Consider the following 18,065-nt stretch of genomic DNA (forward strand, 5'->3'; position numbering starts at 1 on the left):
GTATTGTATGGTATGCTGTACCTGTATTGTATTGTGTACCTGTAGTATATTGTATGCTGTACCTGTATTGTATGGTATGCTGTACTTGTATTGTATTGTGTACCTGTAGTATATTGTATGCTGTACCTGTATTGTATTGTGTACGTGTAGTATATTGTATGCTGTACCTGTATTGTATTGTGTACCTGTAGTATATTGTATGCTGTACCTGTATTGTATTGTGTACCTGTAGTGTATTGTATGCTGTACCTGTATTGTATTGTGTACCTGTAGTATATTGTATGCTGTACCTGTATTGTATGGTATGCTGTACTTGTATTGTATTGTGTACCTGTAGTATATTGTATGCTGTACCTGTATTGTATTGTGTACGTGTAGTATATTGTATGCTGTACCTGTATTGTATTGTGTACGTGTAGTATATTGTATGCTGTACCTGTATTGTATGGTATGCTGTACCTGTATTGTATTGTGTACCTGTAGTATATTGTATGCTGTACCTGTATTGTATGGTATGCTGTACCTGTATTGTATTGTGTACCTGTAGTATATTGTATGCTGTACCTGTATTGTGTACCTGTAGTATATTGTATGCTGTTCTTGTATTGTATGGTATGCTGTACTTGTATTGTATTGTATTGTATTGTGTACATGTAGTATATTGTATGCTGTACCTGTAGTATATTGTATGCTGTACCTGTATTGTATGGTATGCTGTACTTGTATTGTATGCTGTACCTGTATTGTATACCTGTAGTATATTGTATGTTGTACCTGTATGGTATGCTGTACTTGTATTGTATGCTGTACCTGTAGTATATTGTATTGTGTACCTTTATTGTATGGTATGCTGTACCTGTATTGTATACCTGTAGTATATTGTATGTTGTACCTGTATGGTATGCTGTACTTGTATTGTATGCTGTACCTGTAGTGTATTGTATGCTGTAGCTGTAGTATATTGTATGCTGTACCTGTATTGTATTGTATTGTGTACCTTTATTGTATGGTATGCTGTACCTGTATTGTATACCTGTAGTATATTGTATGTTGTACCTGTATGGTATGCTGTACTTGTATTGTATGCTGTACCTGTATTGTATTGTGTACCTGTATTGTATTGTATGCTGTACCTGTAGTATATTGTATTGTGTACCTTTATTGTATTGTATGCTGTACCTGTAGTATATTGTATTGTGTACCTTTATTGTATGGTATGCTGTACCTGTATTGTATTGTGTACCTGTAGTATATTGTATGCTGTACCTGTATTGTGTGGTATGCTGTACCTGTATTGTGTACCTGTAGTATATTGTATGCTGTACCTGTATTGTATGGTATGTTGTACTTGTATTGTGTACCTGTAGTATATGTTATGCTGTACCTGTATTGTATTGTGTACCTGTAGTGTATTGTATGCTGTACCTGTAGCCACTTATTGTGTACCTGTAGTAATAACATTGTATGCTGTACCTGTATTGATGATAATAACAGTTGTTGTACCTGTATTGTATTGTATGCTGTACCTGTATTGTATTGTGTACCTGTAGTGTATTGTATGCTGTACCTGTACTTGTATTGTATTGTGTACCTGTAGTATATTGTATGCTGTACCTGTACTTGTATTGTATGCTGTACCTGTATTGTATTGTGTACCTGTAGTATATTGTATGCTGTACCTGTATTGTATTGTATGCTGTACTTGTATTGTATTGTGTACCTGTATTGTATTGTATGCTGTACCTGTATTGTATTGTATCGTATTTAACACCGATCCGTCCTCCATGCATTGGCTACTGGGCTTCACAAAGCCATGCAGTAGTCAGCCAGCCAGATGGAAATTGGCTGTGGGCACTGGTCTAAGTAAGATCAGCTTACCCTCCCCCAGTACAACCCTTTTTTAACCTGAACCTTAATAAAATATATAAAACTGATCCTAGATCAGCCTCTGGGGCCGACCTACTCCTATTCCTGTCCAGCCAGCCAGCCAGCCGGCCAGCCATCCAGCCAGCCAGCCAGCCAGCCAGCCAGCCAGCCAGCCAGCCACTCATACAGGCTGATGTTACGCCGGAAAACGTAGATGACAATATGATGATAATAACAGTTGTTAATTACCATAGCTACAATATGATGAAAATAACAGTTGTTAATTACCATAGCTACAATATGATGATAATAACAGTTGTTAATTACCATAGCTACAATATGATGATAATAACAGTTGTTAATTACCATAGCTACAATATGATGATAATAACAGTTGTTAATTACCATAGCTACAATATGATGATAATAACAGTTGTTAATTACCATAGCTACAATATGATGATAATAACAGTTGTTAATTACCATAGCCACCTGACTTTTCTCTTCCTCCTTCATTTAGAAGGAAAAACACAAGAACACAGGAAACATTGACATTATAAGGTGGCTATGTTGAGGATAATGGATCAAGCATAAGCTGCACATTGTAGATGCAAATAGTATAACATGGTATAGTATGCATTCTGTGTGCTTTGGAATTTCCTCAGTACTGATCTCACCTAAACTAACTGGTTTCATTCATCTACGTTTTCCATATACTGTCAGTGAGTTTTAGCATGGTTGAACGAGGCTATGTGAGTTTTAACATGGTTGAATGAGAATAAGTCATTTCAGCATGGTTGAACGAGGCTAAGTGAGTTTTAGCATGGTTGAACGAGGCTAAGTGAGTTTCAGCATGGTTGAACGTGGCTAAGTGAGTTTTAGCATGGTTGAACGAGGCTAAGTGAGTTTCAGCATGGTTGAACGTGGCTAAGTGAGTTTTAGCATGGTTGAACGAGGCTAAGTGAGTTTTAGCATGGTTGAACGTGGCTAAGTGAGTTTTAGCATGGTTGAACGAGGCTAAGTGAGTTTTAGCATGGTTGAACGAGGCTAAGTGAGTTTTAGCATTGTTGAACGAGGCTAAGTGAGTTTTAGCATGGTTGAACGTGGCTAAGTGAGTTTTAGCATGGTTGAACGAGGCTAAGTGAGTTTTAGCATGGTTGAACGTGGCTAAGTGAGTTTTAGCATGGTTGAACGAGGCTAAGTGAGTTTTAGCATGGTTGAACGAGGCTAAGTGAGTTTTAGCATGGTTGAACGAGGATAAGTGAGTTTTAGCATGGTTGAACGAGGCTAAGTGAGTTTTAGCATGGTTGAACGAGTCTAGGTGTTGTTTTAGCATGGTTGAACGAGGCTAGGTGTTGTTTTAGCATGGTTGAACGAGTCTAGGTGTTGTTTTAGCATGGTTGAACGAGGCTAGGTGTTGTTTTAGCATGGTTGAACGAGGCTAAGTGAGTTTTAGCATGGTTGAATGAGGCTAGGTGTTGTTTTAGCATGGTTGAACGAGGCTAGGTGTTGTTTTAGCATGGTTGAACGAGTCTAGGTGTTGTTTTAGCATGGTTGAACGAGGCTAGGTGTTGTTTTAGCATGGTTGAACGAGGCTAAGTGAGTTTTAGCATGGTTGAACGTGGCTAAGTGAGTTTTAGCATGGTTGAACGAGGCTAAGTGAGTTTTAGCATGGTTGAACGAGGCTAAGTGAGTTTTAACATGGTTGAACGAGGCTAAGTGAGTTTTAGCATGGTTGAACGAGGCTAAGTGAGTTGAACGAGGCTAAGTGAGTTTTAGCATGGTTGAACGAGTCTAGGTGTTGTTTTAGCATGGTTGAACGAGGCTAGGTGTTGTTTTAGCATGGTTGAATGAGGCTAGGTGAGTTTTAACATTGTTGAATAGTTTTTGTATCTGGGCACTTTGGTTTTATGTTCCTCACTAGATCAGGTGTGTTACATGGCTCAACCCTCTAGATCAGTTGTGTTACATGGCTCAACCCTCTAGATCAGTTGTGTTACATGGCTCAACCCTCTAGATCAGTTGTGTTACATGGCTCAACCCTCTAGATCAGTTGTGTTACATGGCTCAACCCTCTAGATCAGTTGTGTTACATGGATCTAGGTGAATGTGTGAACATCTCCAACATACCTGCAAGGCACTGCATTTAATCTTTATTCCCACGCCACCGTGACCAACCTCATTCTGCTCTTCTGTTTCCAGTATGGCCTGTAAAAAGGCTCTCCTCTCGTGGCTGGAGGACTTCTGGTCAAACATCCCGGCTTGAATCACCTTCTGGTCCACGTTCAGTTTGTACTTAGCAGCCGCTAGGATCTTCTCCTCCACACTGTTGACCGTACACAGACGCAGAACACGCACCTCGTTCTTCTGACCAATACGATGAGCCCTGTCCTGGGCTTGGAGGTCCTGGGAGCCAATCAGAACAGAGAAACTACAGGGTTAGCCAGGGGTAACTAGAATGTTTGTGTGTGTGTGTGTGTGTGTGTGTGTACCTGGTGAGGGTTCCAGTCAGAGTCAAAGATGACCACAGTGTCCGCAGCCTGCAGGTTGAGGCCCAGTCCCCCGGCTCTGGTGCTTAGTAGGAACACAAAGTACTGGGAACCTTTCTCATTGAACTTCTTCAGCAGCGCCGCACGGTCCTCAGACTTGGTGGTGCCTACAACACACAGCAACACATACCACAAGCACTGTACTTCAATACACCTGTCATAAACTGATGAAAACAGGTGAAAACTTTGTTGAGGCGCAGGTAAAGGAGGCTGCATTTGGATTAGGTTAAAGTTAAGACAATTTCATACCGTATAGGCATAGGTAGTGGAAGTCGAGGTATGGTTCAAGTTTAGGGTCAGAGATGCATACAGTCGAGGCGCAAGTCAATCTAAAATGGCGCTGGAAGAAAGGGCAGCAGTTGTCACGTTCTGACCATAGTTCTTGTGTGTTTTCCTTGTTTTAGTGTTCGTCAGGACGTGAACTGGGTGGGCATTCTATGTTGTGTGTCTAGTTTGTCTATTTCTATGTTTGGCCTGATATGGTTCTCAATCAGAGGCAGGTGTTAGTCATTGTCTCTGATTGGGAACCATATTTAGGTAGCCTGTTTTGTGTTGGGATGTGTGGGTGGTTGTTTCCTGTCTTTGTGTTCTCGGCACCAGATAGGACTGTTTCGGGTTTTGCCACGTTTATGGTTTTGTAGTGTGTTCATGTTGAGTTTCTGTCATTTAATAACCATGGACACTTACCACGCTGCGCTTTGGTCCTCTCCTTCCCAGGAAGAAAGCCGTTACAGCAGTTTTACGGGCGCCCAACCAATTGTGCTACTATGTGTTTTTTTTCTGCGATATTTGTAACTTATTTTGTGCATAATGTTTCTGCAACCGTATCTTACGGAAGAAAATAACTTCTGGATATCAGGACAGCGATCACTCACCTCGGATTAGACGAAGATTTTTATCTACAACAAGTAATAAGCACAGGACATTCTCCAAACACCCGACAGGGCTGACATCCCCGTTATTTGCAAGAGGAAGCGACGCAGGTAGAGGACAAAGAGCCGGATTGTCACGGCTTCCGCCGAAGTCGGCTCCTCTCCTTGTTCGGGTGGCGTTCGGCGGTTGACGTCACCGGCTTTCTAGCCATCGCCGCTCCATTTTTCATGTATCCATTTGTTTTGTCTTGTTCCCTGCACACCTGGTTTTCATTCCCTAATCAATCTACATGTATTTATTCCTCTGTTCCCCATCATTTCTTCGTGTAAGATTGTTTGTGTGATACATGTTTTTGTACGCACTAGGCTTGTGTGCGTGAATGATTACAGACCCGTAGCACTCACATCCGTAGCCATGAAGTGCTTTGAAAGGTTGGTAATGGCTCACATCAACACCATTATCCTAGAAACCCTAGACCCACTCAATTTGCATACCACCCAAACAGATCCACAGATGGACAAAAGGAACACTTATGTGAGAATGCTATTCATTGACTACAGATCAGCGTTCAACACCATAGTGCCATCAAAGCTCATCACTAAGCTAAGGATCCTGGGACTAAACACCTACCTCCCATCCGGGACTTCCTGACGGGCCGCCCCCTGGTGGTGAGGGTAGGTAACAACACATCTGCACGTTGAGCCTCAACACTGGAGCTCCCCAGGGGTGCATGCTCAGTCCCCTCCTGTACTCCCTGTTCACCCACAACTGAATGGCCAGGCACGACTCCAACACCATCATTAAGTTTGCCGACAACCGTGGTAGGCCTGATCACCGACAACGACGAGACCATCTATAGGGAGGAGGTCAGAGACCTGGCCGGGTGGAGCCAGAATACAACCTCTCCCTCAACGTGATCAGTACTAAGGAGATGATTGTGGACTAGAGGAAAAAGAGGACCGAGCACGCCCCCATTCACATCGACAGGGCTGTAGTGGAGCAGGTTGAGAGCTTCAAGTTCATTGGTGTCCACATCAACAACAAACTAGAATGGTACACACACACACCAAGACAGTCGTGAAGAGGGCACGACAAAGGCTATTCCCCCTCAAGAAACTAAAAAGATTTGGCATGGGTCCTGAGATCCTCAAAAGGTTCTACAGCTGCAACATCGAGACTGACTGGTTGCATCACTGCCTGGTACGGCAACTGCTTGGCCTTTTGACCGCAAGGCACTACAGAGGGTATTGCGTACTGCCCAGTACATCACTGGGGCCAAGCCTCCTGCTATCCAGGACCTCTACACCAGGCGGTGTCAGAGGAAGGCCCTAAAAATTGTGAAAGACCCCAGCCACCCCAGTCATAGACTGTTCTCTCTGCTACCGCATGGCAAGCGGTACCGGAGTGCCAAGTCTTGGACAAAAAGGCTTCTCAACAGTTTTTACCCCCAAGCAATAAGACTCCTGAACAGGTAATCAATTGGCTACCCGGACTATTTGCATTGTGTCCCCCCCCCCTCTTTTTACGCTACTGCTACTCTCTATTCATCATATATGCATAGTCACTTTAACCATATCTACATGTACATACTACCTCAATCAGTCTGACTAACCGGTGTCTGTATATAGCCTCTACTGTATATAGCCTCGCTACTTTTATAGCCTCTCTACTGTATATAGCCCCTACTGTATATAGCCCCTCTACTGTATATAGCCCCTCTACTGTATATAGCCCCTCTACTGTATATAGCCCCTCTACTGTATATAGCCCTATAGCCCCTCTACTGTATATAGCCCCTCTACTGTATATAGCCTCTCTACTGTATATAGCCCCTCTACTGTATATAGCCCCTCTACTGTATATAGCCCCTCTACTGTATATAGCCCCTCTACTGTATATAGCCTCTCTACTGTATATAGCCTCTCTACTGTATATAGCCTCTACTGTATATAGCCTCTCTACCCTATATAGCCTCTCTACCCTATATAGCCTCTACTGTATATAGCCTCTCTACTGTATATAGCCTCTCTACCCTATATAGCCTCTCTACCCTATATAGCCTCTCTACCCTATATAGCCTCTCTACCATATATAGCCTCTACTGTATATAGCCTCTCTACCCTATATAGCCTCTCTACCCTATATAGCCTCTCTACTGTATATAGCCCCTCTACTGTATATAGCCTCTCTACTGTATATAGCCTCTACCCTATATAGCCTCTACCCTATATAGCCTCTCTACCCTATATAGCCTCTCTACCCTATATAGCCTCTCTACTGTATATAGCCTCTCTACTGTATATAGCCTCTCTACCCTATATAGCCTCTCTACTGTATATAGCCTCTCTACCCTATATAGCCTCTCTACCCTATATAGCCTCTCTACCCTATATAGCCTCTCTACCCTATATAGCCTCTCTACCCTATATAGCCTCTCTACCCTATATAGCCTCTCTACCCTATATAGCCTCTCTACCCTATATAGCCTCTCTACCCTATATAGCCTCTCTACCCTATATAGCCTCTCTACTGTATTTTGCCTCTCTACTGTATATAGCCTGTCTTTTTACTGTTTTATTTCTTTACCTACCTATTGTTCACCTAATACCTTTTTTGCACTATTGGTTCAGCGCACGTGACAAATAAACTTTGATTTGACTTGAAGTAGGGGAAATTGAGGTATGGTTAGGGTCAGAGATACATACCGTCGAGGCGCAAGTAGAGGAAATTGCGGTAAGCAAAGTAGTCCTCCATGATGGTCATGAGTGATGTCATCTGACAGAACAGCAGAACTCTGTGGTTGGTGACATGCAGCTTGGGAAGGATCCGATCCAGCAGCTCAAACTTCCCCGATGCACGGTACAGCTCGTGTCTGGGGTGGAGGGGCAAGGAGAATAAATAACCGTCTGGTCCCAGAAGGGAAAAGTGTTGTCTGGGGTGTTTAGCGTTCGGATTTTGAAGGAAATTCATGTTTTGTTTAATAACTGAATGGGCAATGTTGAGTATCTTAATATCTTACCCGCTTATAACGCCGTTCGGGAAGCCTAAGTGCTCAGCAAAGGACTCCTGTGAGACAAGACAGATAGTGGAAAATCAGAATTGAATTAAAAATCTATTTTCTTAGAGTTTATTTGTGATTAGCTGGCACATCTAGATAGTTATCAGATAACAAATCCTAACTCCACTAAGTAAATATTGTAGATTGAATTGTGTGAATTAAAACAGACACAAGTGAAACATCTGCATGCAGTCTGGGACCAATTAACTCTTCTAGTAAACAACTCATTAAAGGTTTCACTGCAGAGACAATAAAACAAGAGCATGATGGTGGGCTGTGGCTGAGTGTCACATCTCAGACAGGCCTGGGGTGGCTAGTCTTACCCTGCCAGACAGACGTCTACCCTCCAGGCTAGTCTTACCCTGCCAGACAGACGTCTACCCTCCAGGCTAGTCTTACCCTGCCAGACAGACGTCTACCCTCCAGGCAAGTCTTACCCTGCCAGACTGTGGGTTCAGGTTTATGCTCCAGAAAAAGCAGTAACACTGCTGATTCATCTTATATGTCTGTGTTGAAGGCCGTGTCTAAGCTTGACACTTACATGAAACTTCTGCTACTTCTCACTGTGTGCGGATTTCTCCTCAGCATAATCAGGCTACGGAAAGTGCATACAGTGGGCAAAGTCATCAGCACTCTGCCCACCAGCCTTCAGAAAACCTGAACTTTGAGACAGAGAGGCACCTTTTCATAATAACGTTGAGAGGAAATACATTCCTAGCGTGTGAGGAATATGTTTGATGGCCTCATAAATGCTAGCCAGCTAGCTTTTTTTTGTTTGGCTAGAGTTATGGTAGGTAACCTGTTTGCAATCACTTTAACTGTGTCTGCTAGCTTGCTGGCTAACTACATAGGTTAGCTTGCTAGTTAGCTACTGCCATGAAGTTGTTGCTGTGTTATCATATTTTGCCTATTCCACAGTTTGCAGGATGCATACTGACAATTTAATATAACGCAGGAAAAGGGAATCCGGATTCAATGTGGACACATTTAAATAGCTGTAGACGCATGATGCGTTTAGAACTCCATGACCAGAACTCCATGACCAGAACTCCATGACCAGAACTCCATGACCAGAACCTCATGACCAGAACTCCATGACCAGAACTCCATGACCAGAACCTCATGACCAGAACTCCATGACCAGAACTCCATGACCAGAATTCCATGACCAGAACTCCATGACCAGAACCTCGTGACCAGAACTCCATGACCAGAATTCCATGACCAGAATTCCATGACCAGAACTCCATGACCAGAACTCCATGACCAGAACTCCATGACCAGAATTCCATGACCAGAATTCCATGACCAGAACCTCATGACCAGAACTCCATGACCAGAACTCCATGACCAGAACTCCATGACCAGAATTCCATGACCAGAATTCCATGACCAGAATTCCATGACCAGAACTCCATGACCAGGATTCCATGACCAGAACTCCATGACCAGAACTCCATGACCAGAACTCCATATTCAGAATACAAAAACTGCAGTAACTGTGAAGTCTAGACATAGCAGAACACTGATTCGTTGGTAACTTGAATCAGGGGTGTTACGGCATGTAAGCTAGCGTTCCTCAATGTGTTGGAACATTGTAACATATCTCTACATTGGAACATGTAGGAGTGGTTCTAGATCCAATGTACCTCTATATTGGAACATGTAGGAGTGGTTCTAGATCTAACATACCTCAATGTGCTGGAACATGTAGGAGTGGTTCTAGATCTAACATACCTCAAAGTGCTGGAACACGTAGGAGTGGTTCTAGATCTAACATACCTTAATGTAGTGGAACATGTAGGAGTGGTTCTAGATCCAATGTACCTCTATATTGGAACATGTAGGAGTGGTTCTAGATCTAACATACCTCAATGTGCTGGAACATGTAGGAGTGGTTCTAGATCTAACATACCTCAAAGTGCTGGAACACGTAGGAGTGGTTCTAGATCTAACATACCTTAATGTAGTGGAACATGTAGGAGTGGTTCTAGATCTAATGTACCTTAATGTAGTGGAACATGTAGGAGTGGTTCTAGATCTAATGTACCTTAATGTAGTGGAACATGTAGGAGTGGTTCTAGATCTAATGTACCTTAATGTAGTGGAACATGTAGGAGTGGTTCTAGATCTAACATCCCTCAATGTGCTGGAACACGTAGGAGTGGTTCTAGATCTAACATACCTCAATGTGAGGGAACATGTAGGGGTGGTTCTAGGACTAACATACCTCAATGTGAGGAAATGTAACGTACCTCAATGTGTGAGAACATGTAATGTACCTCAATGTGTGGGAACATGTAGGGGTGGTTCTAGAACTAACATACCTCAATGTGAGGAAACATGTAACGTACCTCAATGTGTGGGAACATGTAACGTACCTCAATGTGTGGGAACATGTAACGTACCTCAATGTGTGGGAACATGTAACGTACCTCAATGTGTGGGAACATTAACATACCTCAATGTGAGGGAACATGTAGGGGTGGTTCTAGAACTAACGTACCTCAATGTGAGGAAACATGTAACGTACCTCAATGTGTGGGAACATGTAACGTACCTCAATGTGTGGGAACATGTAGGGGTGGTTCTAGAACTAACATACCTCAATGTGAGGGAACATGTAGGGGTGGTTCTAGAACTAACGTACCTCAATGTGTGGGAACATGTAGGGGTGGTTCTAGAACTAACGTACCTCAATGTGTGGGAACATGTAACGTACCTCAATGTGTGGGAACATGTAACGTACCTCAATGTGTGGGAACATGTAACGTACCTCAATGTGTGGGAACATTAACATACCTCAATGTGAGGGAACATGTAGGGGTGGTTCTAGAACTAACGTACCTCAATGTGAGGAAACATGTAACGTACCTCAATGTGTGGGAACATGTAACGTACCTCAATGTGTGGGAACATGTAGGGGTGGTTCTAGAACTAACATACCTCAATGTGAGGGAACATGTAGGGGTGGTTCTAGAACTAACGTACCTCAATGTGTGGGAACATGTAGGGGTGGTTCTAGAACTAACGTACCTCAATGTGTGGGAACATGTAACGTACCTCAATGTGTGGGAACATGTAACGTACCTCAATGTGTGGGAACATGTAACGTACCTCAATGTGTGGGAACATGTAGGGGTGGTTGCAGATCTTCTTCAGCTGCATGATGGTGTTCATCAGGGTCTTCGCTCCTCCTTTACCCTGAGGACCACAATAACAATGTCACATATCTGAGCTCATCAGGGTCTTCGCTCCTCTACCCTGAGGACCACAATAACAACATCACATATCTGAGCTCATCAGGGTCTTCGCTCCTCTAGCCTGAGGACCACAATAACAACATCACATATCTGAGCTCATCAGGGTCTTCGCTCCTCCTTTACCCTGAGGACCACAATAACAATGTCACATATCTGAGCTCATCAGGGTCTTCGCTCCTCCTTTACCCTGAGGACCACAATAACAACATCACATATCTGAGCTCATCAGGGTCTTCGCTCCTCTACCCTGAGGACCACAATAACAACGTCACATATCTGAGCTGCTTGATCAGGGTCAATAGTTAGAAAGAGAACTGACCGTCACAAAATGAGTTAACAGGCTCTTCCTACCTTCTTGTCTTTCTCTGATCCATCGGTGAGGAGGATTCCTCTGCCCTGCATGTGACGGTACAGAACCCTCTGGATGGCCGACATATCACATTTGATGACATACTCCACCTACAACATCAAAGTATCATTCAGTACCAAGTATCTGTGGTTTACATACTGTAACGTTTCTATAGTATAAGCCCTCTCACCTTCTCTGGAAGCTGGGACTCCACCTCCTTCTTGAGTCGTCTGAGCAGGAAGGGGCGGAGCACCTTGTGGAGACGGCGGATAATCAGGATCGTCTCTTCCTCATTCAAGTCCACCTGGGGATCAATCAGGGTCCTCCATTAACTTAATCTACTAACAAGCTAGTTACTAGTGTAGTTACTATAGTGTAGTTACTAGTGTAGTTACTCTAGTGCATTTACTCGTAGTTACTCCAGTGTAGTTACTCTAGTGTAGTTACTAGGGTAGTTACTAGTGTAGTTACTATAGTGCATTTACTCGTAGTTACTCCAGTGTAGTTACTCTAGTGTAGTTACTAGGGTAGTTACTAGTGTAGTTACTAGTGTAGATACTAGTGTAGGTACTAGTGTAGGTACTAGTGTAGTTACTTGTGTAGTTGTTACTTGTGTAGTTACTCTAGTGTAGTTACTCTAGTGTAGTTACTAGTGTAGTTACTAGTGTAGTTACTTGTGTAGTTACTCTAGTGTAGTTACTCGGGTAGTTACTAGGGTAGTTACTAGTGTAGTTACTCTAGTGTAGTTACTCTAGTAGTTACTAGTGTAGTTACTAGTGTAGTTACTCTAGTGTAGTTACTCACTCTAGTGTAGTTACTCAAGTGTAGTTACTAGTGTAGTTACTCTAGTGTAGTTACTAGTGTAGTTACTCTAGTGTATTTACTAGTGTAGTTACTCTAGTGTAGTTACTAGTGTAGTTACTCTAGTGTAGTTACTCTAGTGTAGTTACTCTAGTGTAGCTACTAGTGTAGTTACTGGTGTAGTTACTAGTGTAGTTACTAGTGTAGGTACTCTAGTGTAGTTACTAGTGTAGTTACTAGTGTAGTTACTAGTGTAGTTACTCTAGTGTAGTTACTCTAGTGTAGTTACTAGGGTAGTTACTAGTGTAGTTACTCTAGTGTAGTTACTAGGGTATTTCAAAAGAGGAGCATAGAGAAACAATGTATTTAGATATAGAGCATTTCACATGGTGATCACTATTCACATATTATCTATAGAGTTATTCACATGGTGATCACTATTCACATATTATTATCTATAGACATGGATAGGATATAACCTTTACCCTATCTGGCTAGGATATAACCTTTACCCTATCTGGCTAGGATATAACCTTTACCCTATCTGGCTAGGATATAACCTTTACCCTATCTGGCTAGGATATAACCTTTACCCTAACCCTATCTGGCTAGGATATAACCTTTACCCTATCTGGCTAGGATATAACCTTTACCCTATCTGGCTAGGATATAACCTTTACCCCATCTGGCTAGGATATAACCTTTACCCTATCTGGCTAGGATATAACCTTTACCCTAACCCTATCTGGCTAGGATATAACCTTTACCCTAACCCTATCTGGCTAGGATATAACCTTTACCCTATCTGGTTAGGATATAACCTTTACCCTATCTGTCTAGGATATAACCCTATCTGGCTAGGATATAACCTTTACCCTATCTGGCTAGGATATAACCTTTACCCTATCTGGCTAGGATATAACCTTTACCCTATCTGGCTAGGATATAACCTTTACCCTATCTGGCTAGGATATAACCTTTACCCTAACCCTATCTGGCTAGGATATAACCTTTACCCTAACCCTATCTGGCTAGGATATAACCTTTACCCTATCTGGTTAGGATATAACCTTTACCCTATCTGTCTAGGATATAACCCTATCTGGCTAGGATATAACCTTTACCCTATCTGGATAGGATATAACCCTTACCCTATCTGGCTAGGATATAACCCTTACCCTAACCCTATCTGGCTAGGATATAACCTTTACCCTAACTGGCTAGGATATAACCTTTACCCTATCTGGCTAGGATATAACCTTTACCCAATCTGGCTAGGATATAACCTTTACCCTAACCCTATCTGGCTAGGATATAACCTTTACCCTAACCCTATCTGGCTAGGATATAACCCTATCTGGCTAGGATATAACCCTTACCCTATCTGGCTAGGATATAACCCTTACCCTAACCCTATCTGGCTAGGATATAACCTTTACCCTAACCCTATCTGGCTAGGATATAACCCTATCTGGCTAGGATATAACCTTTACCCTAACCCTATCTGGCTAGGATATAACCCTATCTGGCTAGGATATAACCCTTACCCTATCTGGCTAGGATATAACCCTTACCCTAACCCTATCTGGCTAGGATATAACCTTTACCCTAACCCTATCTGGCTAGGATATAACCCTATCTGGCTAGGATATAACCCTATCTGGCTAGGATATAACCCTTACCCTATCTGGCTAGGATATTGATGCATTTTTATGTATGTTTTGGACCGTGTTTGTCACCTAACTTGACCTTGTAAATTAGATATGCATTTGACACTCACCCTCTCCCCGGTCATGGCAAAGGGGGCATTGAACCACTGCTCGAAAGTGTTGCAGGACTTGAAGATGGTCGGCAGCAGGAAGTTGAGCAGGGCCCAGAGCTCAGGGAGCTTGTTCTGCAGTGGCGTGCCCGTCAGGAGGAGGCGCCGTGGGGCTACGTAATGGGTATTCAACACCTGGGTCAGCTTACAATGGTGGTTCTTCATACGGTGGCCCTCATCAACAATCATGTATTTCCACCGGATCTGGGGAGTGGGGATGGTGTGTTAGGGAGGAGGAGGACCTGACCCTGCTGTAGAGTCACATGTAGAGGGTTAGGGAGGAGGAGGAGGACCTGACCCTGCTGTAGAGTCACATGTAGAGGGTTAGGGAGGAGGAGGAGGACCTGACCCTGCTGTAGAGTCACATGTAGAGGGTTAGGGAGGAGGACCTGACCCTGCTGTAGAGTCACATGTAGAGGGTTAGGGAGGAGGAGGAGGACCTGACCCTGCTGTAGAGTCACATGTAGAGGGTTAGGGAGGAGGAGGACCTGACCCTGCTGTAGAGTAACATGTAGAGGGTTAGGGAGGAGGAGGACCTGACCCTGCTGTAGAGTCACATGTAGAGGGTTAGGGAGGAGGAGGAGGACCTGACCCTGCTGTAGAGTCACATGTAGAGGGTTAGGGAGGAGGAGGACCTGACCCTGCTGTAGAGTAACATGTAGAGGGTTAGGGAGGAGGAGGACCTGACCCTGCTGTAGAGTCACATGTAGAGGGTTAGGGAGGAGGAGGACCTGACCCTGCTGTAGAGTAACATGTAGAGGTTTAGGGAGGAGGAGGACCTGACCCTGCTGTAGAGTCACATGTAGAGGGTTAGGGAGGAGGAGGAGGACCTGACCCTGCTGTAGAGTCACATGTAGAGGGTTAGGGAGGAGGAGGAGGACCTGACCCTGCTGTAGAGTCACATGTAGAGGGTTAGGGAGGAGGAGGAGGACCTGACCCTGCTGTAGAGCCACATGTAGAGGGTTAGGGGGGAGGAGGAGGACCTGACCCTGCTGTAGAGTCACATGTAGAGGGTTAGGGAGGAGGAGGAGGACCTGACCCTGCTGTAGAGTCACATGTAGAGGGTTAGGGAGGAGGAGGAGGACCTGACCCTGCTGTAGAGTCACATGTAGAGGGTTAGGGAGGAGGAGGAGGACCTGACCCTGCTGTAGAGTCACATGTAGAGGGTTAGGGAGGAGGAGGAGGACCTGACCCTGCTGTAGAGTCACATGTAGAGGGTTAGGGAGAAGGAGGAGGACCTGACCCTGCTGTAGAGTCACATGTAGAGGGTTAGGGAGGAGGAGGAGGACCTGACCCTGCTGTAGAGTCACATGTAGAGGGTTAGGGAGGAGGAGGAGGACCTGACCCTGCTGTAGAGTCACATGTAGAGGGTTAGGGAGGAGGAGGAGGACCTGACCCTGCTGTAGAGTCACATGTAGAGGGTTAGGGAGGAGGAGGAGGACCTGACCCTGCTGTAGAGTCACATGTAGAGGGTTAGGGAGGAGGAGGAGGACCTGACCCTGCTGTAGAGTCACATGTAGAGGGTTAGGGAGAAGGAGGAGGACCTGACCCTGCTGTAGAGTCACATGTAGAGGGTTAGGGAGGAGGAGGAGGACCTGACCCTGCTGTAGAGTCACATGTAGAGGGTTAGGGAGGAGGGGAGTATTTCTGTCCTACCTTAGGGGGAGGGAGAGAGGAAAGTGAAGGAAGGAGGGGTGTGAGGGGAAGAAGGAATGGATACCTTGGCCAGGATCTGTTTGTCCTTAATTATGTACTCGTAGGTGGTGAGGAGGACATTGAACTTCCCACTGCGGAGCTGAGCCACCAGGCCTCGTCTCATAGCAGGGGTCCCCTGTAACACAGGAGAGTCAGACAGACAGAAGACATAGGCTAATGAACGAGTGCACACTTCAGGTGAAAGGAGATATTCTTGGGATGCACCCAGAGTACGCTACCCGTGGAGGGGAAGAAAAAAGACTGATGAAAAGGAAAATGATGACTCTCACCTTGTAGGAAATCTTCACAACGGACGGAGACCATTTATCCAGCTCATAGACCCAGTTGGACAGAGTCCTGGAGGACAGAGAGATCAGAGACACTCTGAAATGTAGGAACAACTTAGCTCATGTTTTACATGAGGTTAATCCAACGGTGCTGAGGACTGACTCGTCTACGCTCTACTAGTTCTGTTGTTTTACATGAGGGGAATCCAACGGTGCTGAGGACTGACTCGTCTACTCTCTACTAGTTCTGTTGTTTTACATGAGGTTAATCCAACGGTGCTGAGGACTGACTCGTCTACTCTCTACTAGTTCTGTTGTTTTACATGAGGTTAATCCAACGGTGCTGAGGACTGACTCGTCTACTCTCTACTAGTTCTGTTGTTTTACATGAGGGGAATCCAACGGTGCTGAGGACTGACTCGTCTACTCTCTACTAGTTCTGTTGTTTTACATGAGGTTAATCCAACGGTGCTGAGGACTGACTCGTCTACTCTCTACTAGTTCTGTTGTTTTACATGAGGGGAATCCAACGGTGCTGAGGACTGACTCGTCTACTCTCTACTAGTTCTGTTGTTTTACATGAGGTTAATCCAACGGTGCTGAGGACTGAGGACTCGTCTACTCTCTACTAGTTCTGTTGTTTTACATGAGGGGAATCCAACGGTGCTGAGGACTGACTCGTCTACTCTCTACTAGTTCTGTTGTTTTACATGAGGGGAATCCAACAGTGCTGAGGACTGACTCGTCTACTCTCTACTAGTTCTGTTGTTTTACATGAGGGGAATCCAACGGTGCTGAGGACTGACTCGTCTACTCTCTACTAGTTCTGTTGTTTTACATGAGGGGAATCCAACGGTGCTGAGGACTGACTCGTCTACTCTCTACTAGTTCTGTTGTTTTACATGAGGTTAATCCAACGGTGCTGAGGACTGACTCGTCTACTCTCTACTAGTTCTGTTGTTTTACATGAGGGGAATCCAACGGTGCTGAGGACTGACTCGTCTACTCTCTACTAGTTCTGTTGTTTTACATGAGGTTAATCCAACGGTGCTGAGGACTGACTCGTCTACTCTCTACTAGTTCTGTTGTTTTACATGAGGGGAATCCAACGGTGCTGAGGACTGACTCGTCTACTCTCTACTAGTTCTGTTGTTTTACATGAGGGGAATCCAACGGTGCTGAGGACTGACTCGTCTACTCTCTACTAGTTCTGTTGTTTTACATGAGGTTAATCCAACGGTGCTGAGGACTGACTCGTCTACTCTCTACTAGTTCTGTTGTTTTACATGAGGGGAATCCAACGGTGCTGAGGACTGACTCGTCTACTCTCTACTAGTTCTGTTGTTTTACATGAGGTTAATCCAACGGTGCTGAGGACTGACTCGTCTACTCTCTACTAGTTCTGTTGTTTTACATGAGGGGAATCCAACGGTGCTGAGGACTGACTCGTCTACTCTCTACTAGTTCTGTTGTTTTACATGAGGTTAATCCAACGGTGCTGAGGA

General features: G+C 44.3%; 1 protein-coding gene across 7 annotated transcripts in view; it reads right to left on the minus strand.

Moving 5' to 3' along the window:
* smarca2 (SWI/SNF related, matrix associated, actin dependent regulator of chromatin, subfamily a, member 2) overlaps positions 1–18,065 on the minus strand; it is a 182,105-nt gene that overhangs the window by 71,393 nt on the left and 92,647 nt on the right. For 5 of the 7 annotated variants that reach the window (XM_065026942.1, XM_065026946.1, XM_065026941.1 and 2 more), the window contains 11 exons: positions 16,564–16,630; positions 16,299–16,409; positions 14,540–14,782; positions 12,149–12,262; positions 11,961–12,068; positions 11,464–11,550; positions 8,308–8,354; positions 7,994–8,160; positions 4,359–4,522; positions 3,997–4,272; positions 2,350–2,376 (listed from right to left, as the gene is read on the minus strand). In XM_065026942.1, coding sequence (XP_064883014.1) covers positions 2,350–2,376; positions 3,997–4,272; positions 4,359–4,522; positions 7,994–8,160; positions 8,308–8,354; positions 11,464–11,550; positions 11,961–12,068; positions 12,149–12,262; positions 14,540–14,782; positions 16,299–16,409; positions 16,564–16,630 — 1,411 coding nt within the window. The remainder of the gene's footprint in view (positions 1–2,349; positions 2,377–3,996; positions 4,273–4,358; positions 4,523–7,993; positions 8,161–8,307; positions 8,355–11,463; positions 11,551–11,960; positions 12,069–12,148; positions 12,263–14,539; positions 14,783–16,298; positions 16,410–16,563; positions 16,631–18,065) is intronic. The other 2 variants (XM_065026943.1, XM_065026945.1) reach the window with 2 other exon arrangements.

This window comes from Oncorhynchus nerka, linkage group LG13 (genome assembly GCF_034236695.1).
Source record: "Oncorhynchus nerka isolate Pitt River linkage group LG13, Oner_Uvic_2.0, whole genome shotgun sequence".
Classification (NCBI taxonomy): Eukaryota; Metazoa; Chordata; class Actinopteri; order Salmoniformes; family Salmonidae; genus Oncorhynchus; species Oncorhynchus nerka.